Genomic DNA, 22,803 nt, shown 5'->3' with positions numbered 1-22,803 from the left:
GCTGACCAGATACTATGCGTGGAGCAGACCAACCTGGACCCCTTGGTAATTGTCCTTGGAGACTTTAACAAAGGAAACCTCACTCACGTACTTCCTAAATACAGACAACACATTAAATGCCCGACCAGAGAGGAGAACATTCTTGATCACTGTTACACCACAGTCAGGGATGCTTATCACGCCGTCCCCCGCGCTGCACTGGGACTCTCTGACCATGTCATGGTCTACCTGATCTCTGCGTACAGGCAGAAATTAAAGCTCTGCAAACCTGTAGTGAGGACATCAAGGAAGTGGACCAGTGTAGCTGTGGAGGATCTCCAGACGTGCTTGGACTCTACTGACTGGGACATATTCAGGACTACTACCAACAGTCTTGATGAGTACACAGAGGTTGTGATGTCATACATCAGCTTCTGTGAGGACTGCTGTGTTCCATCATGCACCAGGGTGAGTTTCAACAATGACAAACCCTGGTTCTCAGCCAAACTCAGAAGGCTAAGGTTGGAAAAGGTAGAGGCATTCAGGAGTGGGGATAAAGACAGACTTAAAGAAGCAAAGTACAACTTTAGCAAGGCGGTGAAAGAGGCTAAACAACGGTACTCTGAGAAACTCCAAAACCAGTTCTCAGCAAAAAACTCTGCTTCTGTCTGGAGAGGGCTCAAACAGATCACCAGCTACAAGCCCATAACCCCCCCCTACTCCACCAACGACCGACGCCTAACCAACAACCTTAACGAGTTCTACTGTCGCTTTGATAGACAATGGGTCAGTCCTGTTACCATCCCCCTCAACACCTCCCAACAAAGGGTATTCCCTGACACCATCCCCCGCGACACCTCCCAACAGCTCCAGCTACAGTGCATCACCTTCACCTCCCCCACCTTAAAGGTCCCCCCCTCCACCTCCCCACCCACCTCAGTGACGACTCTCTCCATCAATGAGAAAGACGTCAACAGACTGTTCAGGAGACAGAACCCCAGGAAAGTTGCTGGACTTGATGCTGTCTCCCTATCCAGCTTGAAGCACTGCACTGACCAGCTGTCTCCGGCAGTGTTCGAACTATACCGTGGCCTTCGGGGGAGCCCACTTTTTTTCCACGTGGGGGGTCGTGCGCTTGCGACTTACAATGACTTACAAAGATACATAACAGCTACAAGTGTATGCACTATAGGATTTACCCTATTATACTTTATCGACAGGAATAGATAGGTCAAACTGCAAACAGCCACAACTAGTCTATAAACAAAGCATCGGGCTGTCTTTGAGATTTCACATGAACAACGGTTAAAGTTACTCAGGCTACCAAAGAATACCATAATTCCTCCGTTAATTAGACCTTAGCGACGCACCCCAGCTTCCATTCCTTAACAAACAGCCATGTATACGGGCTCTTCCAGTCTCTCCACTGCTGGCTGTTCCAATTTAACGGGAGAGAGAGGAGCAAGAGGGGTTAGGATCGTCTTCAGCCAGAGAGGACATTATTTCTTCAGCTTCTCCTTGCGTTGTCACCCCGGGGGGAGGTGTGCTAACTAACAGGGCGTGCAACAGGTGAATTAGTCGTGCTATTAACGTCATCGCTACACAATTTCTTAGTAAAACCAAAATGAATTAAACTGCCTTGTTTTCTTTTTGCCATGGCTATATGATGCTTAGCCTAATGCAGAATGGATTTCAAGGGCTTTGCGCGCCGATTAATGGCCTCCAACGTTTATATTTTTTCTATGAATCTTTGAGTTAACATGCACTAAACATGAGTTGAATTTGCACCGCCGCGCCGCCACGCCTTGATGCTCATAACAAAAATAGCATGTATAATATAGTATATAGTATGTATACTATAGTATAGTTATCTTTATTGAAGTGAATTAGGTTCAAATCGCCGACATGCATGAATGATATTTTTGCAGTTTTACACATAATAATCCACGATGATCACATTACACAAAACTGAAATTGCACGTCAAAATGACACATTGTCAATATTTTTAGAGACCCCCCCAAAATTTCACAAATCACGTTTTCAGGGGAGCCCATGTCTTATTAAGGGGAGCCGAGCTCCCCCTAGCTCCCCTGTAGCTCGCACCCTGGTCTCCGGTGTTCACAGACATTTTCAACACCTTGCTGAAGACATGTCACATGCCAGCCTGCTTCAAGTTCTCAACCATCATCCCTGTTCCCAAGAAGCCAAGGACCACAGGACTTAATGACTTTAGACCCGTCGCCCTGACCTCTGTGGTTATGAAGTCCTTTGAGCACCTTGTGCTTTCACACCTCAAAGACATCACCGACCCCCTCCTGGACCCTCTGCAGTTTGCCTACAGAGCAAATAGGTCTGTAGATGATGCAGTCAACCTGGCCCTCCACTACATCCTCCAGCACCTGGACTCTGCAGGAACCTACGCCAGGATCCTGTTTGTGGACTTCAGCACTGCCTTTAATACCATCATCCCGGCTCTGCTCCAGGAGAAACTCTCCCAACTTGGTGTGCCTGACTCCACCTGCAGGTGGATCACTGACTTCCAGTCTGACAAGAAGCAGCATGTGAAGCTGGAGAAAGACCTCTCCGACTCACAGACCATCAGCACCGGATCCCCTCAGGGCTGTGTTGTTTCTAATCTGCTCTTCTCCCTGTACACCAACAGTTGCACCTCCAGTCACCAGTCTGTCAAGCTTGTGAAGTTCGCGGATGACACCTCCCTCATCGGACTCATCTCTGATGGTGATGAGTCCGCCTACGGGTGGGAGGCTGACCACCTGGTGAAGTGGTGCAAGCAAAACAACCTAGAGCTCAACGCTCTAAAGACAGTGGAGATGGTTGTGGACTTCAGGAAGAATTCAGCCCCACCTGCCCATCACCCTATGTGACTCCACAATTGACATTGTGGAGTCTTTCCGCTTCCTGGGAACCATCATCTCCCAGAACATCAGCTGAACATCAGCTCCCTCGTCAAGAAAGCACAACAGAGGATGTACTTCCTGCGGCAGCTGAAGAAATTCAACCTGCTATAGACAATGATGGTGCACTTCTACACAACCATCATCGAGTCCATATACACAAGTTTTTGAGCTGTTTCCGCTCTACTTCCTGAACTCCTCCCGTCGATGCAATCCACTTCCGTTCTGGCGGGCTGGGTTTGTTTTGCTAGCTAGCTCCGTTGTGCCGACAAAGCACTGATATCGCAGTGACAAAGAGGATATAACAGTCAATTACAATTACAACATGAAGAAAAGTGGTTCGGGAACGACGTGTGCGGTAGTTGGTTGCAAAAACTCGAGAAAGCACCTGAACGAGTGGTTAGATAGAGAGTGCTACGACCACAAACCAGCTACGAAAAGGCAATGTCCATGCGCTCCATTGTTTACATTTTTTCGCAAGCCTGATACCGACTCGGAATCAAGGGCCTGGCTGAAGGCATTGAATCTAAAGAAACCACCCCTCAACGTTTTTGTTTGTTCCTATCACTTTGTTGACCAAAAACCTACCAAGGATAATCCTTTCCCAGAGTTGTGGTTGGGATACAACCGCCCTCCCCAGCCAAAGAGGCGTCAACTCACCCAGCGGACCACTGCCTCCCCCCAGATAAAGAAACGCAGATTTGAATCTGAGGGTAAGTTCAGCAACTTTAGCTATGAAGCTGACAATACTGTTAATTATGAAGAAGTAGTCATACATTAACATTGCTACTGGTATTTTGCTAAGGCAGTTGATTGTTTTGGAGATGGGACAAACAATGCCCACGATAGCTACATCATTAATTGTGTGTGTGTGTGTGCCTGCCTGCCTGCGTGTGCCTTAGTCTACATCATAAATACAATGCAAGGTGGCAGGCTGTTGTGATGATGATTGTGTGTGTGCAATGTTGTAGTACACATTTTTCCATTGTGATGTTTGTAGTGAGAGGACTCTATGCCTGCATTAATTTAGCTCCATCCATGTTTTCCCTTCCCCTTTTTAGATGCTCCTGAAACCTGTCAGCCTGTCTGTGAGGCCGAGCCTGCTACACCAAAATTTCGTGATGCCCAGACCCAATGGGAGGATCCGTCACATATTGATCACATTTACTGTTCAACAACACAGTCTGTTAAAGTAGACAAGGCCACACAGTGCGAGGCAGAAATGGGTCCTACTGTGACCAGCACCACGGTCATTGATGATGCTAGGTCCCGGCTGTATACAGGAGTGCTTATGGTTCAATTCTTCACTCTGGTGACGGTGTTGTTGCCTTTCAGTAAGCCATCAATTACCCTTCCTGTTGTTGACCAAATACTTATGACCTTGATGAAACTAAAACTAAACCTAATATTAGGAGATATTGCTCACCGCTTCAATGTGTCTACATCCATGGCAAGCATTGTGATTAGTCACTGGATTGACGTGATGGGTGAACAGTTCAAAGTCCTGATCCCCTGGCTTCCAAGAGAGACCATTCGTGCCACCATGCCCTTGTCGTTTCAGAGGAACTACCCTCGAACCACCTGCATCATTGACTGTGCCGAAAGTGCCATGCAGAGAGCCACAAACCACGACTCAAGGAGTGACACTTTCAGCCAGTATAAATCACGCAACACTGTGAAATATCTCGTTGCTGTGGCCCCTAATGGGCTAATCATGTTTATATCTGATGCTTATGCTGGCAGAAGCAGTGATAAGTTTATCACCATGGACAGTGGGTTCCTAGACTATCTGAGGGCTGGTGATGAGGTCATGGCGGACCGTGGGTTCACCATTCGAGACTTGCTTGATGAGAGAAGGGTCAGTTTGAACATCCCTGCTTTCACCTACAGGCGCAATCAGTTGACCAATGAGGAGACGACACGCACCAGGCGAGTAGCCAATGTCCGCATACATGTGGAAAGAGCACTCCAGAGACTGAAGGTGTTTAAGATTTTATCCCGGACTGTTCCCATCAGCATGGCACCGAAACTGGACAACATCTTAACCATCTGTGCTGGCCTAGTTAACCTGAGGAGTCCACTGATCAGTGAGGTTTAGAATCTTGCCCTGTGTCCCTGTCTAACAACACCCAGCCATGTTGTTCATTAAATACAGATAAACACAACAAATACTGCGTGCATTGTATTTTTTAATATTATATATGAATATTTTCATAGTGATGTAATTGTGTGGGCTGCTTTTGTATTTTACTTTTTAATACCTGTTAGGATTAAACACGCATTTTTTCTTGTTGAAGCCATTTGTTTAGTTTCCTCAAAACCATTAATTAATCCAGTGTTATTTATGTACAGTATGAGCTTACTATGAATTATGAACTGTGTTAAAATAAATTTTAGCACTCTAAGGATTGAAATTACATCAAACTTTATTTTCACTCAAACAGTAGGCACACTGATATATTGCACAGCATAAAGAGATCATGTAAACAATGGACATCTGTTGGCTCCTGTGGGCATGACCTAAACAAGGCAGTTTATTTTGGTTTTAAAATGCTGAGATATTTACTGCAGAACTGTAACCTTCCCTCCACAAAATCATCAACAATACAATTTTCGGAGCATGTGGGCAAAGTAGAATGTGTGCAGCCTTATGATATGCCCCTGGACAAAGCCTTGGTCGGGCGGGGTACTTCGATTTCTAGGTGCTCAGTTTTGTTCCAGATCACCAACTTGAGAGTGCAGAGCGCCTGTGCAGTGCATCCCAATTTGTACCTGCATGTAGTAGCTTGGACCATTGCAGGCAATGTGGTAATCTACCCTATCTCCGTTTGCCACAGTTGTGATTTCGCAGTTCTTTGTTGCCAAAAATTCTGCAAGTGACTTGTTTCCCATCACAGGTGATTTGATCTCCAACAGAATGTCGTTGTTTATCACTCCATCGGGAGATGCTGCAAGCCATGGTTCCTTTTCGCACACCACTAAGCCTTTGGTTTCAATGCTGTTGCCCAGAGTTTCCAAATAGTCCCTTGCAAGTTCCTCCCCCTTCGCTCCTTGACGGGTTGCGGCATTGCCACGGAAGGATGGGTGTAAGTGTTCTGACAAAAACTTGTCAGGCGCCGTGGTTGAGCGAATGGGCACCTTTCTAGCTGTGCTCGCTGTGATGCGCACTCTCCGCGCATCATGCCAGACCTGTTCTTTGCTCTGTGCTTCTGTAGCCTTCTCAATCTCCTCAAGCTGAGCTGTGGACATGTTAATGTATTCATCATAGAAGGTTCTGCATTTTACACAAGCCAGTGGTGTGTGGTGCTCATCATGGGTTAGGAGATGGAGGTGTGGACATGGTGTTGGCTCTGTGATGGAGGAGGTATTAGCATTAAAGCAGAGCTGCAGGAGGCTATTCCCAGGGCAATTGAAAAGTGCTGCCATTGGTGAGGCAAGTGCGTTCTTCCTCCACTCTTCATGAGTCCTAAAGAGTGTCACCTCCTGTGCCGGTTCTGGAGTGGTAGAGGATGGCGGTGAAGTTGGTGGTGGCTGGTAGAGATCCTTCCTGTTGTGTCGTTTGAAGCGCACATACTTCATCTTCCTCTGACCAGCATTTCTTTTAGACCCAGCATTCCACTGGTTTTGTCCGTCTGTGCAGGCACGCCCAGTTTTCCCCTGTCTCACAGCATTTTCTACCTAGAGAGATATAGTAAAAACAGTGCATAGATATTATAATGGGTTCACTGCACACATGTCGTATGATGTAATACATTGCACACATAGCCTACAATGAATATACAGAACATTGGGCTTGCAGAAATACACTTTATGAAGAAAATGCGTTATTATCATAATTCAATTAAATTATGAGTGCGCTTATGTAAACGGCACCTAAAAGCTGTCTCAAAGAACCATCAAAAGTGATAATTATGAATATGTAAAATATTGCAATGAGACATTTTAATTGTTTATTCATAAACAAGTGTTCGGTTCATGCATAAGCTCCAGTTCAGGCCGGAGCCTTATGTTGTCATTATCTATTGTCTGTCTGCTATATTTATTTTTTATTTATTAAATCCAGGAATTTGGTTAATGAAAAATTGATTAAAATTAAGATACAATTAATACAAAACGAAATTCGCTTTAAAGGCTTTGTTCTTTCTGTTTTGAGGTGTCTGTGAAAGTTTGAAAGTCTTTAGTGCCGCTTTCAGAGCGCTCACGTCCGTAATGGAGAACTGTCACGTAGGCCTAACATTGTTTTTTCCTCATAAATGCAAACACGAAAAATAAAAAAAATTTAAATAACAAATTGATGGATTTATAGCGTTTTGAAAAGAAGACATAGGCCTAGGCTACAATGGTCAAATAATTACCTTCCACAGGATCGCAGCTGAGTGGGAACAAGATCTCCCTGGTCCAGCAACACACGTACATCCCGCAGTTTTGACTTCTCCAGCTTCAGTTACCAGCACCCAAGCATTATGCCATGCATTGTTCAAACACTGGCTAGGCTCTACATTTGCTTTCAGATAAACAAAACGATCATGTTTGTATGACATGACACAACCGACTTTGTTGCTGTGCAGATATTGATATGCCTCGGAGGCTTTCAGATTGTCCATTGCTTTTCCATCTATTGCCATGGATTGCACGAAGTAGGAGCAAATCTTGCTGTACGTTATGTTGGGCCACGTCGTCATGTTATCCTCCCAGTTCTGCACTAAATTCGGGTGAAGGAGAGTAGCGCCATCTCCAGTCAAAGTAGTAGAACCGTGTTCCCAAGCTAGCGTCGACATCGCTGTGTTTACACCGGCAGACGTTGTGCAAACAACTTCCGGCGGAAATGAAATGCATTTGTGTAGAGTTATGGCGCCACCCGGGAAACAGCGCGTAAACTTGTGTATACATACACAATACAATACAATACATTCTGTGTGTGTGTGTGTGTGTGTGTGTATATATATATATATATATATACTTATATTGTTTGTTCTGTTTAACCTATTTGTTTAACTTATTTTAGAGAATGTGTGACATGCACCTACAACACCAAAACAAATTCCTTGTATGTGTAAAAAACATACTTGGCAAGCTTTTCTGATTTTGATTCTGATGTGCCACATGTGTGTCTTGTCTCCAGAGGTCAGTTTAATCTGAGGCCTTTTTGGTTAAAATCAGGTTTAACACAACTGCTGGTCCCAACACCTGATAAAAAGTTTTTCTGTACTGCACTTGAACACAAAGACTTTCCTTTACATCCTCATGTCAGAAGAACGTAAATTGGAGTTGTTTTTTGTATTGTATGAAATGGTCTGTTTGATTTATCTTGTTTGACTGTGATTTAGTTGTGGTGAAGACTGAGGTTAGAGGATAGACTGAGGGTATAGGACATGATAAAGCCTATGACTTCTACCTATTCCTTTTTGAATGAGTCTAGTGTTTTTATGTTTTTAAATTGTTCAAAATAAAGATTTCATTCATTCATTCATTCATGTTTAAACATTCACAAGAATAATTTGTATCACTGTAATTAATTAAAAGTTGATAAACCATGCTCTTATCAACACTCAAACAAAGTTTTAAACACTTGAAAATGAACTCTGTAAATGTTATGGTATAGCTGCTGGTATTTTCTGGAGATACCAGTTTTGTTGCAAAAATATGCAGTAGATTCAAGATTTAAAGGTTTCATTGGTCACATGCTCATACTTTATGTGCCGTCAAATGCAGGGTGGCATACTCTTGAGGTACGAGGGGTTTTGGTTTTTTTAGTGTCATCCACTTCTGCTATGACAAATATGATGTAGGTTAATTGATTACAAAATGAGTTGTGTGACTTTTAACTATTTCACAGATTATTGGAAGCTATTAATCTGAATGTAATGAGATTAAAAATCTAAAGAGTTGATTGTGACATGGAGCTATCTCATTTTTGTGCAGCTTTTTTGTTGTGACCCGAAAGTTGCAGTGTATCATTCTACACAACAAAATAGCTGCACAAAAATGGGATATGAAAATTCCAAAACCCTATTATAAATCCTGATTTCCATTTATAAACCCATTTTAAAAAATCGGATAAAGGGTTGTTTTTTTGCTGACATTTATAAAAAAGGTAAACTAAGGTGACATTATCAAGTGCTATGGATGTGAGCTAGCTAGCTAGCGCTAGCCTTAGCTGGTATATTAACTAATGGGTGACGTCACTGATGGTACAGTACGTCCACTATTTTTACAGTCTGTGGTTACAGGAAGAATGTCTGCAACCTTATTAGTGACAAATGTGGGGAAAAGCAACATTTTGTGGGTGCAAGGTAAAACAATTATGAATACTTTTACATGCATACAGCATACATCTTAAATTACTTCTATTGGGGTTAATATAAGTAGTCATACGATCAGTATTCATTATCATTATCCCTAGTATATTATAGGAATATCATATTCATTCCAGTGGTGTCTAGTAATGATGTAAATGAGGTTGAAGTTCACTGAGTATTTTGTCTTTTTTGTATTTTTAAGCCATAAAACATTGATACAAATCACTAACCATGTTTTTATCCACAAGTTTTTATGATATATTAAGTGGTGTTGAATGAAAAATGCCTTAGGGCTCCACAGCGCTGCAGAGGAAGGTCTGGCTAGTCCACACACCTTTTCGGGATGGGAGAAAAACGTGCTCTGGTTTATTGGCATTTCTTTAAACCAATCACAATCATCTTGTAAGCACCTGAGGGAGCAACAGTGCCTCTGCAAAATAGCCTCGGGAATGAATTTGTTTTGGTGGAACATGAGAGAAAACTCAGATTGGACAGATAGTCTAGCTAGCTGTCTGGATTTACCCTGCAGAGATCTGAGGAGCAGTTAACCATCGTCCTCATAAATCCACCAGAGTTTAAAATTCCAACACAAAGAAAGCGGAAGGTAACAGCATGGATATAGACTATGGAAACAGTAAAATTCAACTGAATTTAATGAATGTCGACACCAAGTTTGTACGTTGGATCTCATTGGATTTTCTCTTAATTGGTAAATGGAATATGAATCATTTGGAGGTAGACGGTGCGACCCATTTTGGCTAGCCATCTTTCTTCACAAATGTTACGTTTCAGTGCAGAAATTAATGAAAGCACCGTCAAATGTCTCAAATCTATTTAATATACCTATTTGACCGTCGCATGCATAGGTTTTTATTTGCTTTAAAGCCATTTGGAAACACACTTTCTTTCATTGTTTTAAAGATTATTTTTGGGGCATTTTAGCCCTTTATTTGAGAGAGGGGACATGCAGTAAAGGGCCGCAGGTCGGAGTCGATCACCCGGAAACACACTTTCACCGGCTTTATTCGCATGAATGTTTTTAGGGAACTTCAGATAATTCGACTGACAAGTGGATTGAAACGTAGCTACTGATAGTCCCGTGATTCCAGAAATATCTGTATAAGTTTCAAACCTGCGTTGGTGGCACTCTGCAGACAGTGTTTGTGACTGACTACATGTCTGCTGTGTGTGCTGTGTGTTGTGTCTGCTGCTGCTGTTCTCTGTGCAGCGGCGTGATAAGGGCTGCTGGGAGCTGATCTACACCTCGCCTTCATATTCAGTCTGTTTGTAATTGACTGTGAGTCAGTCCCGCAGCGAGGGTGAGACAAATGCACAGCTCTGACCTCTTTGACCACTCAGAGCACTGCTTCATCTCATCTCCTCACTCATCCTGTGTTTTTCTGGCATATGCCATAAATACTTTAGGGTTTTGTTTCTCTCATGAAATAGTGTGGCCTGTGCTTTGATGCCATTTTCCTTTTTGTAACGATACGGTTTGTGTTTTTGTGTGTTGCCAAGCAATCTGCTCCCTTCTCAAAACTAACACTGCATGAAAAGTGGGATTTCCGTCCTCGTAAACACCTGGAAACGCCCGGAAATCCCCCTAATTTTCGGCAGTTATCGACAATTTACAGGCTGTGAACGTCACGTTCGTCTGTGCCACATATTGTTGGAAACGAACCATGACGTATGTGGAGAGCTCCCGCGGAGGTGTTAATGGATCTAATTAGCATATGAATAGCAGCAACACCGCGCCTGAGGCCTGTACTACGAAGCAAAATCAACATGCCCTGGATCTCTTTCGGTTATCCGGCTTCACCTAACCTAACAACCGTAGTCCCGCATAAGCTGTATCACGACGCTGGTTATCAACTAGTTCAGTCAACCCAGGTTTTTCCAATCTAGAGACGTACGCGTTCACATAAAAGAGGCGTTGTTTGCGCACCATGACCAATCGCAAACATCTATCAGAGCCGCATACTTTAAACAAGAAGAGCAAACTATAATTCTACATAAATATGAAGAACACAGACTCGGTTTTACAGGGAAAACACAACAGCCTACAGTCGCTGCTTCCTAAAACAGGAGGAAAGCTGGCAAAAAAATAGCAGACGCTGTAGATGCGTAAATCACAATGCTTATCAATATCACTTCCCCATCAGTCAGGACCAAGATCTGACCACAATTACACTTGTGCTTTCCATAAACTGTCGTTGCTTTAGCCTATTATTTCAGTTGCAACCCTGGCAGTGGGAAGCGATCATGAGAGCAAATAAAAAATATAAAAACATAATTCAAACCGATGTGCTGCGGTGACACACAGCTCAAGAAGCCGATATGTAATTCCCTCCCATAAAAAAAAAATTATATATATATATATATATATATATATATATATGTATATATATTTCATAAAAATACCCATCAGGGAATGTTAACAGGGTTGTTGGTCTCTAAATGTTTTAACTTTTATGAGCGCACTCCTCTCTCCCCCTCTCTCTCCTCGCACCGAGCTCTGCCTGATCTTCTAAGAATAGTGACGCTGTTATCAATCGAGTATTGATTGGTCAGTAGGCAGTGCTTTTACACCGGTTGATCTCTGATCTCTAACTTAACCTGCTCCCGACCAGGTTAGGTGTTCAGCATAAGTTACCACGGCGATTGAACCTGATAACAAGTGATCCACCTTCGTGATACAGAAAATCCTGGGTTGAACCTAAAGTTAGCTCGCTAACGGCAAATCCTGCTTCGTAGTACAGGCCTCCGGCCAGAGAACGTCTGGCCTGGCTTGAATTTCCTCACTCACTATTGGATGAAACCACTACTTTAAAACAAGAAAAATCTCTTGTGATTGGTTGACAGGTCTGTCATGGGTTAGGCTATTGGTCACCCTGGGCCATTATTATTATAATTATAATAATGATAAAATTATATATATATATTTATACATATTTATGTATTATATATTTATTTCATATACGCTATGTTGTATATTCATGTCATTGTTATCCTTGTCACTACCCGATGTGAGTCGAGTGCAGATGTGAGTTGCGTATGCGTCACTTTGCGACAGCCCCACACAGGTAGGCTAGCAAGTCTGTTTTGCTGTTAGCCACAGAATAATGAGATAGGTACATTACATAGCAGTAATTTATTATTTAGCGTAAGGCATCACATTTTCACGGCATGATCCCTGATGTCAGTTCTAGATTAGAGGCTGAAGTAGCCTACAAGAACCTGCTAACGAGACACTGTAATATCAATACAATAAAAATGGACATACATAACGAAGTTCGTTCACTGCTGGCTACAAGTTAGCAATCAAACACAACAAAGGTTGTCACTTGTATGGCGTTTTGTAGCTCAAAACGCGATACAAGTGACAGCCTTTGTTGTGTTAGATACGTTAGCAATCAAACAATCATAGATAGTAAAACGTTTGCCGGATCCGGATCCCTTGGCGTTATGCCGTAAACCGTTTGAATCTGAGCATGCGCAACTTACATCTGCACTCAACTCACATTGGGTAGGAAAATGATTTGCCAGGAACGTGCTGTTTATTCAAAGATTGAGCTTTATTGACACAAAACACAAACGCAATCAGAAAAAACTATGTACAAAGCATAGGAGACACAGCACACACAAGAAATATCCCACGCTCACGAGAAGCAGCATTCTGTCTGAATTCGGTCCATTTTGCAAACGTCTGTGGTGTGTTGTCCTGTATGTCTATGGTGGCGCACTTCCAAATGCCCACCTCACCCGCAGCCAGCACACTCTGTCTCGCTTCCAGCAGCTGTAAAATCAATCAATAAAGACAATCAGTACTGCACAATGCACTGCTTATGGACACAAAACATCTATGAATGCACCTGAAAAATATTCACATTAACCAAACGGATCTAATCTTACCCTCTTTTCTTCTCGACCGACTCCGAGCTGAACTCTTCACAGCTTCTGCCTGCGATGCCAGATCTGTCTGTTTCTACCTGAAGCTCCTGCGTGCTGTCTCGTAGTTTACAGGCAGCTGGAAAACAATTAAACGAGAGTGGTATGAATAAAAAAAAAAAACATAAGTCACATTGTGACTTATGTAAGGAAAGATGAAAAAGTAAAAAAATACACAATGGCGTCATTATCAGCGTCATGTAAATCTGGACTTGCAGATGTAGCTCTGAGCAAATATAGGTCACAGCCTCATTGTAAGGCGAGGTTAGTCTGTAAAAAAAATAAAATAAAAGATCGGTATCTATTAACGTATCTATGTCCTTATACAGAAGAATGAATTAAATTCATTTAATGAAAGCATATTCTTCAAATCTTACCCTTCGTAGCGCCTGCTACAGTTTGTCTCCAAGTTGTGAAGACGGCGTACTGAATTCCTGTAAGACCAAAAAAATACACTTTTATAAAGCAACTCACCCACTTAGATCTGTAATGAATCGCACTGAAAGCAGCCAGGCACACAAACTGTGCCCTCGTTTAAACTTGCAGGTTTAAAACATTACTGCCAAGTCTAAGTAGCCTGTTTAACATCCAAATACAGTCATTGTACGATCAAGAGTTAATAAACAGTATACAGACTAGCTCGCTGTTTCATTAATAATCAAATACTTACGTTGTATTTTCCTTTTCTGTGAGCGCATCTTTATGGAGCACCGGAGGAGAAAAAAACAACTCCGTGTGTGTGTTTCCAAGTGAGGTTTGACAGAGTGTACAACTATTTTACCAGTTGGCCTAAAATAGTCCCATATTTCAGAAGCTTTTGCTCTAACTCTCGGGCTCATCTCCCGCCGCTATTTTTCAAATAGAGAGCCGAAGTCCCGCCCTTCTACTTCCGGCCAATGGGACCTATCTTTCAAAAAAGTATGAACTAGAGTCAATGGAGAGATAATAATTATTTTTTGATCTCGTTTGAATTGAGCCATGGATTAGAAATATGATGTTCGTCAATTTAAAACATTATTTTTCAACCGAAGAAAGTCTCAGTTTATTGTTAAACTGTTGAAGTATAAGACTGTGAAAATACGTAATTAGAAAGACTACAGACACACATGGATGACGTCTCGCTGAAGCTACGATGTCTCTGTGTATCGTACCGGGGATGTAACGTTACTCTAATGAGCAGAGGATCTTGCTTGTTATTTTGCTTATCTGCTGAAAACACTTCACTGGATAAAACACAGCAGTTACAATAACGTTACATGTGTTGTTTAACAGAGCTAAGCTAGCTAGCTAGCTAGCGAGCAAGCCGATCATCAAGCTAGGTGAGGTAGATTGTGTGAGACGGGAGATGTAGTTCACTGAATGGTTTCACACAAAACTAAGTGGTACTATGACAAACCTACAGCTAACTGAGACTTTCTTCGGTTGAAAACTTATCTTTTAAATTGACGAACATCATATTTGTAATCCATGGCTCAATTCAAATGGGATCAAAAAATAATTTGCCTCTCCCCATTCACTACCATTCATATCTTTTCCGAGTTTAGGTCCCATGAGGTCCACCGGAAGGGGCATGACTTCGGCTCTCTATCGAAGCAGTGAAGGCGGGGGTAGGGGGCGGGGCAGAGTGATAGAGAAAGACAAAGAGGAGCAGATTAACCAGCAGGGCGCGAACAGCGCACACACTGAATTACAGTGAGATTTAATGGAATACTGGGAAAGTTTAATAACAATAGGACAATTGAAGTCTAGATTATGAGGCCATTTCAGCAGAGCCAACAGCTTCATATGCCATGGACATGTGAATATGGTGCTGAATTTGCCAGTATTTTAAGAAAACAAATGGTTGGGACCTTGTCATGCAATGACAAAGCTGATATGCTTTATGTGAAGCACAGTGTTTTGGTGTCAGCAGAAAGACTTCTCTTAGAAAACTGTACAGTGGTGCCTCAGTCTCCATTCCACCAGACAATGATGGATGAGATTTTCTTACCTTTTAGAAAAATGTCACCTGGGGTAAAACTGCTGCTACCCTGATTTGCATTTGTATAGCTCACAGCATTTTCATTTACATGTTAAAGCCTCCCCTAGAATTAGAGGGAGGGGGGGTCATGGGGGGACAACTGCCAAGCAATGCCCATGTCAATTTCCGATAATTCACGGCAGTTTTCAGTGTTGCCTGTAAATTGCTGTGTACAGTCATAAACCTGAAGTTCCACGACAATCTACAGTGCTGCTTACTGACGAAAATCTCACTTTTCATGCAGTGTAACAACCAAGATATTGTTATTTTTATCATAAAAAAACAAATGTTAAATAGTTTATAATCCAATGCAAATTCTGTTACCAGTTGTATAGACTGAAAACTAAAAATGGTTTTATTTAATTCTTCTCATAGGTCTTTAATATGAAATAATATTTAATGTTGTTATGATAGTAGACTGAGAAAATGCTGACTTCATCAGCGGCAGTTAGTAGATGTGTTTACCCGCTACAGAGCCCTGCAACACCGGCTATGGTGCTCTGCAAGGTGCTCCGTCAGGTCAGCGGTAGTTGGTGGTTCAGTTACCTGAGAATAGGTGACTGGGAACTGGGAACAGAGCATGGTGGACATTGCGGTTAAATTTAGGCAAGAAACAATGACCGTTATGCGGCAAAGAAAGTTTAGGCACCAATAAATGATCGTGGTTTGGATTAAAACACTCCCAAGGAACAAGCATTTCCTGGGTGAAAATTATTTGCTTTTCCCAGGGAAGCGAACTCGAGCTTGAAAGTCCTGTGTTTCAACATCCACCCGTCCATCCGTATACCCGTCCATCCATCCATCCACTCACCCATCCACCTGTCCATCCGTCCATCCAAATTCAAAGTGGAGCTCTCGATTGTTTCTCATATGTGGTCAAACACTAATAAAAGTTAACAAAAAAAAAACATTCAGAACCACCAGTCGTCCATTCAAATAAAAGACATGAATCCATACAATGAAACATTTAAGCAATACCATGTCTCATTTATTTCTGCAATGTTGTTCTTTAACCCAAGCCTTGCACTGTTTGCCAATCATTTGGGCTGTGCAACAGTCAATAATGGGTGAATCAGACGCTGAAACGTAGGGGTGGGAAAGGCTGACAGCATGGCAATGTCGCCCCGTTTTAGCCTTTAGATCAGCCAGCATGTAACACAAAGTGACAGGCAAAGCCGACTCCGAAAATCAAAGCCTCCTTTAGCTTCCACATTCTGCAAATGGAACTGTTTGAGTGGCTTAGAAAAACTTCAAAGCCGGGGAGAAGGGGACTTTTTTAATTTCAGATAAGGCCCTGGAGCTGGATGTGAACTACTGGAATTGTAGAAGTTCACATCTTAATCGACGTGACCAGCTGAATTGAGGAGCGAAGCACTCATCTTCCGAGTCATTTTTCTTTCTCCCTCCTGTTTCTTTTCTTCTTCAAATTTGTATAATTGAAAGATGTTGCCAAACCTCAGTTGGAAGAGTGGATGTATTGACTTAAAAAGAGCTTTGGTTAGTGTTAAATGCATTTACTTAGTCAAGCTGCAGTAACATCATCAGCTCCATTGATTTCAGTGTGATGCTGTTGTCATTATCAAGCCAAGATAATCTCTCCTAAATCAGCCTTCCTGCATGAGCAGTTAAGTCAGTAGCTTTCAATGTATTAGGCTATCGACTCCAACTTGTTCTTGTCTTTTGTGTGTGGCTCTGTGTGTGTATGTGTGTGTGTGTGTGTGTGTGTGTGTGTGTGTGTGTGTGTGTGTGTGTGTGCTTATTTATTTCCTTGTTTGTACTGAAGGTCTGACAAAGGCCACAGTCATACAAACACACTGCGGACAAGCGGCGTTTATTTCCCCAATCGTTTGTTTAAATAACTCAACACATTATAATTACACACATTAAAAGATTAACTGAAACCTGTGGTAAGAGATTGCTGGTGTAACAAGCTCGCTGAACGCGCTCTCACTCACATACACTGGGCATTTAGCTAGCAGGAAGAGGGGAGTTGCAGGCCCTGGAGCTCTGTCAGGGCAGGGGCATTTGGTTGTCATTAGCCCAAGAGACGGTGACTTTGCGCGGATATGGAGTGCAGTGGGCTGCCAGTCGTGACGGAGCTCCAAGTACCTCATAGCAGGCCGGGGTCTGTGAAGGAAGGCAGGCCGGGCGGCGAGGCAGCAACACAGGCAGCACCGGCGCTGAACTCCGACACACAGTCGGATAAAATTTGCAATTAGCCATCCATTTTCATAAAGCGGCCCATATTTGAGCTTTACATAGTTGATAGCATATAAAAAATTTTCAGAAGTGAATTTTGTAATGGAATAGCCCGATAAACAATGTATAACTTTGCAGTGTCTGAAATATGAGATTCTCCCATGTGTTTCTATGTAGTTTGCTCAAACCAATCAGCACGTAGCTCATTCGGAATATTAATGAGCATACCATATTTGGAAGAAAAGCGCTTGTTCAAAATAGAGCCATATTCACAGGGTAGTTAAGGGCCTAATAAAATAGCATTCGGGCAATTTTCAGCCCAACCAATGTTACATACCTTATTATGAGACCTTAAGGAACAGTGTAAAATACCCTATATAATCATTCTATCACCCCTTTAAAATAAGAGCCAAGAGTTGACTAGCATTCAGCCTATCACATGGCATTGCAGACATGTACTCCCAAAACTAAAACCTTTATTTATCAAGTCCAATGTGGCCTTTATTTTGAGTGAGAGTATGTAGAACCTCTTATTATAAGCTATTATATAGTAAGAGATGTTTGTTTCTATTCCCTATACACCACCACATATTTAGCAGTTTCTTTACATATGTCCCAGTATAAACACAATGCAGGGAAGAGCACAGTCAAAGACAAACAGAAGATATAGCAATATTGTGAGCATATTAGTTGGAATTGGTTGTTCTAAATTCGAAGAGAAGCTGTAAGGCAGAGCCTAAGACAAAGTAACCACATTTTGCTGAAAAACAACAACCAATCAATTTTCTTTTTTAGACTAATTCCTTTGGACTCTAGTGATTATGGGCCAAGGATTTAGATAATTTGCTTTGTGAGAAAACAGCCCTTTGCTCCTTAAGCACACTAATGGCATGGGCAAGCAGCCATACATACGTATATTTAGACAGGCTGTGACCTGGAGCTCACCGTCTGCTTCAGTTAGAGGGAAGAAGGAAACGTTTGAGAAAATAATACATTACAAGTTTGCAGCTGTTATTGTATTATGTAAATATCTATGGTAATATCTACACATTTGTTAATATTTTTCGGTGGCTTCGCATTCAGAACATTAGTTGTAATTACTGTTATTTCTTTATTTTCACATTATAGGAAATGTGATGTAGATATGGATTGGGAGCCAGCAACATCTGCACTAGTGAGCAAGTGGCCACATGGAGTGGAGCAGCAGGACAGTTCATCAGGTGAGGAGCTTCCTTTTCCACAGAACAGCAGGAGACCAAGAGGTAGAGGACGAGGTAGAGGAAAATGGAGAGGCGTGGAGCGGCAGGACAGTTCATCAGGTGAGGAGCCTCATCTCCCCAGAACAGCAGGAGACAAAGAGGTAGAGTACGAGGAAAAGGGAGAGGCTGCAGTCAAGCCAGATCAACCAGCCCATCTGAAGAGAGGTGGAATGATGTTGACGTTCCAGACATCACACCACCATAGCCCACCTTCAGAACCCAGAAATGTCCCAGGACCCCAGCTCATACGTAGTGCTACGTACACAGCCGTGCAGTTGTTTCAACTCTTTTTTACCAACTCTGTTTTGAAGACAATACTTGAAAACACCAACAACTGTGGCTCAACACATCATTCAACACCCTCTATCCCGTGGATTGATTTGAAATTGCAGGACATGTTTGCATTCATGTCTTTAGTTGTTTACATGGGTGTAGTCAAATGCTTTTCTTTCACTGATTACTGGCGTGGGGGTCATCTTTATAGCTTGCTGTTCCCGAGACGGGTAATAACTGGTAAAAAGTTCCTCAGGATCTCCCAGTCCCTTCACCTCAGCAGCTCCGTGGGGGATGCTGCTAATGATGAAAGGAGAGGCACAGGAGCCTACGACCATCTGGGTAAGATAAAGCCGCTCTACGAGGAGATGAGGGACTCCTGTAGAAGAAACTATCACCCTGGCCAGGAAATCACCATTGATGAGTGAATGGTTGCTTCAAAAGCCCGCACTGGTCTGAAACAATATATGAAAAACTATGTGAAAAAATATGGGTTATAAACTCTTTGTTCTGGCAGACTCCAGGAACGGTTATACATGGGACTTTTTTGTTTATGAGGGAAAATGCCAGGGAAACAGTGGTAAGGGACTCAGTTATGAGGCAGTGATGGAGCTAATTGATGAACAGTTGCTGGGCATAAGGTCTTTGTGGACAATTTTTATACAAGTCCAATCCTGTTTCGTGACCTCCTTCTGAAGAGGATTTGGGCATGCGGAACCATCCGCACAAACAGAATCGGATTCCCAAGGTCAAAGGTCAACATTCTGGTCTCAAAATCTCCCCGTGGCAGCATATGCTGGATCAGGAATAACTCCCTGCTCTTTGTTCAGTGGCGAGACACAAGGGATGTTTTTCTGTGCTCAACTCTCCACAGGGCCCACGCAGAGGACACAGTGCAGAGGAGGGTCAAAGGTGCAGATGGGCAGTGGCAGTTGAAGGACGTCTCAGTTCCACTAGTGGTGAAGGACTACAACTACATTTTCATGTATGCTCTTGGAAGTGTTATTTGTGTGCTGTATACATTCATGTTTTTGTATATTGTCTGTTCATCTACTGTAGGTGCATGGGTGGAGTGGACCACTCAGATGCCCTCATAGGGTATTACAAAGTCCTGCACAAGACCCAACGGTGGTACAATAATCTGTTTTACCACTTCGTGGACATCGCAATTGTGAACGCCTTCCTCCTCCAGAAGGACCTTGCAATTGGCAAAGGAGAGGTACCTCTGCATCAGAAGGCAGTCAGAGAGACGCTCGCAGTGGAGCTGGCAGAGGCGGGGTCTTCCTCCACAGCCACACCCGAACCACCTCCTGCTCCATGTGGAGCACATCACAGGCCAGTGCATATCAGTGGGCACAGCACTGCTGGTCGGCTGAAGTGCAGGCAGTGTCATGCAAAGACACCAGTGAAGTGCTCCACCTGCGATATTCCTTTGTGCTTTGTCGCTGGCCGTGACTGTTATAATGACTGGCATGTTGCCAGTAACCTGTAATTGTAAATACTAGTACAGTGCCTGTTGAAAATGTGCCTGCTGCACATATCTGCGTTCATCAACCACCAGATGCGGACCGTGTGTGTCTGTGCGTGTGTGTGCACGCAGAGAGAGAAGGAGAGATGGTGTTGTCTCATGTCATATGATCGTTAACAAATTTAACACATCAGCAGAGGTGCTCATTTTCCATACAGGTTTATTTAGTGGCTTGACGGTTAACAGTGAAGTATGGATTTGATTTGCTGGGTTCCTGCAATTTATAGATATATGTATGTAAAAAGTTATATAGTAGTACCCGCAATACGTTTTCAGCATAGCACTTGTTTTACTTTGTTGACCATTACCAACGGTTCCTTTATGGGTCTTCAAATGTCCTTTTTGCTTTGTCACTTGTGATTTTTACAATGTCTGGCATGTTGCCAATAACCTGTAAATATATTTGGATTTACCAAAGGGTCCTTTTTGTTCTTTGTGCATTGTCGCATGTAGCAGATAAGTGTAGAGTGTATTAGGGTTAATAGCTGTAAATATTTTGTTACCTTTTATACACTACTTTTCCACCTTACCACTTGTTTTGACTTTTTTTACACACAAAGTTAGAAAACTGCAATTTATTGTGTTTATGCTTCTGTTACTCTGTGTCAGAAATACTGATAGTGATTCTGGATATGAGATAGGATATGTCTTAATGTAACCTTTCAATAGAGCCTTGAATGATGACTGTCATGTCAAATGTTCATGGGTAGCAGTCTTTTTAGTCTAGGTATGTGACCATCGTTACCAAGGGTCCTTTTAGAGTCACCAAAATGTCTGTTTTCGTGAACGTCTAGACATATACCCATACAAAAACGGGTGTAAAATATTCATTTTATGAGATATTGATATGGAATTTCAACTGGGACTGTGTAAGACTTCTTGCTATAGCCCCATTGTGTTTTCAGGCTATTAGGTCCCCGCAATAGTCATCTACAGGCATTGTTCTATAAAAAATAATTCAGGCGGACATAAACAAATTATTTTCCAGTATATTCAAACTTCTATTACTCAAAGCCAATAGCACTTACAGTAATTCTGCTGGAAAAGAAGCCTCAGAGGGTTACCTTTCAAAAGAAACCATAGACATGCATGTAGAACAAATGGTTCAAGAACAGCTTCCAATTTACTATGGGTATGCCTTGGATAGGCGTTTCTGGCTAATTTTACAGGAGTGTTAAGGGGTTAAGTATAGAAGACTTGCAACAATGCTAGGAGAAACATGTATTAAAATGCAGAAATGAAAAAAAAAAGTTTAAAAAATCTCAAATGGATTGCACTGCACTACTGAAAAACTTGGAATTTGAAATGTAAAAGTGTCAGTTGGAAGCTGAACTGCATTACCTTAATAAGCTAGCAGTGGAAAAACATTTCAATAAAAGCTGGAAGCTAACATGTAATACTGTCAAAAGTGGAAGTTCAAATAAATTGACTAAAAATGCTGAACGTTTAAATACTTTGTATTATTATCAGCCATATCCATTGCGTAGAACAAACAAGCATGACCCTAAAGAGCTGAGAGGTGAATATATTGCCTGAAAAGAAACGGCCTGCATGGATGAAATCACAAATCAGAAATGACACTGGAGGGAGGGAGGGAGAGAAACAGAAGGAGGGAGGGAGAGAGGGAGTGAGAGAGAGGAAGGGAGGGAGGGAGAGAGAGAGAAATAGTGATAGAGAGAGAGAGAGAGAGTGAGAAGGAGGGAGGGAGAGAGACAGATAGGTAGGGAGGGAGGGAGACAGACAGAGAGGGAGGGAGACAGAGAAAGGGGGACGGAGACAGACAAGGAGGGAGGAAGACAGAGAAGGAAGGAGGGGGACAGAGAAGGAGGGAGGTGGACAGAGAAAGAGGGAGACAGAGAAAAGAGAAAGAAAGAGGGAGGGAGGGAGACAGAGAACGAGGGAGGGAGGGAGGAAGGGAGACAGACAGAGGGAGGGAGGGAGACAGAGAAGGCGGGAGGGAGACAGACAGACATAGGGAGGGAGGGAGACAGACAGAGAGAGGGAGACAGAAGGAGGGAGGGAGACAGACAGAGGGAGACAGAGGGAGGGAGGGAGACAGATGGAGGGAGACAGAGACAGAGAAGTAAGGAGGGCTACAGAGAGACAGAGAGGGTGGGAGGGAGGAGGGAGACAAAGACAGACAGAGAGGGGAGACAGAGACAGAGAAACGGAGGGACATGTGATACTGAGCCGTCCCCTATAATTGAACCACGCCCACTTACTCAGGCCACGCCCCCTTTCATAACATTTGAACTGTTTAAGGTAGTGTCTTGTGTTTCATAAAGGCTGACCCATCTAAGGTAGACTCTTGTGTGAGGCATCATTGAACTCAGCAGAGAGTTCCTTTTTAATTGGTGATGGTTTTGCCCGCCCCCTATGATT

The 22,803-nt window shown here is 42.7% G+C and overlaps 3 protein-coding genes across 6 annotated transcripts in view; 2 read left to right on the top strand and 1 right to left on the bottom strand.

The window, feature by feature from the left end:
* LOC120562245 overlaps positions 1–19,860 on the top strand; it is a 65,444-nt gene extending 45,584 nt beyond the window's left edge. The window contains exons 1-2 of one of the 3 annotated variants that reach the window (XM_039805866.1): positions 18,332–18,384; positions 18,490–19,860. In XM_039805866.1, coding sequence (XP_039661800.1) covers positions 18,383–18,384; positions 18,490–19,321 — 834 coding nt within the window. In that variant the 5' untranslated portion in view covers positions 18,332–18,382 and the 3' untranslated portion in view covers positions 19,322–19,860. Of the gene's footprint in view, positions 1–18,331; positions 18,398–18,489 lie in introns of those variants that run through there. The other 2 variants (XM_039805868.1, XM_039805867.1) reach the window with 2 other exon arrangements.
* Positions 3,055–5,023, top strand: LOC120562243. Of its 2 annotated transcripts, none has more exons than XR_005639715.1 (2): positions 3,055–3,608; positions 3,957–3,999. XR_005639715.1 is itself a non-coding variant. In XM_039805858.1 (2 exons), the coding sequence occupies exons 1-2, from the start codon at positions 3,221–3,223 to the stop codon at positions 4,991–4,993; spliced, it is 1,074 nt and encodes a 357-aa protein (XP_039661792.1). In that variant the 5' UTR covers positions 3,055–3,220; the 3' UTR covers positions 4,994–5,023. The 2 variants fall into 2 exon arrangements, 1 of the variants encoding a protein (XP_039661792.1); XM_039805858.1 differs by lacking the exon at positions 3,957–3,999 and adding an exon at positions 4,308–5,023.
* On the bottom strand, positions 5,602–7,367 carry LOC120561876. Its single transcript, XM_039805194.1, has 2 exons — positions 7,251–7,367; positions 5,602–6,573 (listed from the first exon to the last, which is right to left on the bottom strand). Exon 2 carries the CDS (start codon positions 6,472–6,474, stop codon positions 5,602–5,604), a length of 873 nt encoding a protein of 290 aa, XP_039661128.1. The 5' UTR covers positions 6,475–6,573; positions 7,251–7,367.
* Positions 19,861–22,803: the final 2,943 nt, after the last annotated feature.

Source organism: Perca fluviatilis, chromosome 7, assembly GCF_010015445.1.
Source record: "Perca fluviatilis chromosome 7, GENO_Pfluv_1.0, whole genome shotgun sequence".
Classification (NCBI taxonomy): Eukaryota; Metazoa; Chordata; class Actinopteri; order Perciformes; family Percidae; genus Perca; species Perca fluviatilis.
The sequence above is the reverse complement of the archived record's forward strand: the minus strand, read 5'-3'. Positions and strand labels throughout refer to the sequence as shown.

What these genes read in the sequence shown, in the direction of transcription:
- LOC120562243 (XM_039805858.1), top strand. Translation starts at nt 3,221, where the DNA reads ATGAAGAAAAGTGGTTCGGGAACGACGTGTGCGGTAGTTGGTTGCAAA. An exon ending in ACGCAGATTTGAATCTGAGG is followed by an intron (nt 3,609 to 4,307) that starts GTAAGTTCAGCA and finishes ACCTAATATTAG; the next exon opens with GAGATATTGCTCACCGCTTC.
- LOC120561876 (XM_039805194.1), bottom strand. Translation starts at nt 6,474, where the DNA reads ATGAAGTATGTGCGCTTCAAACGACACAACAGGAAGGATCTCTACCAG.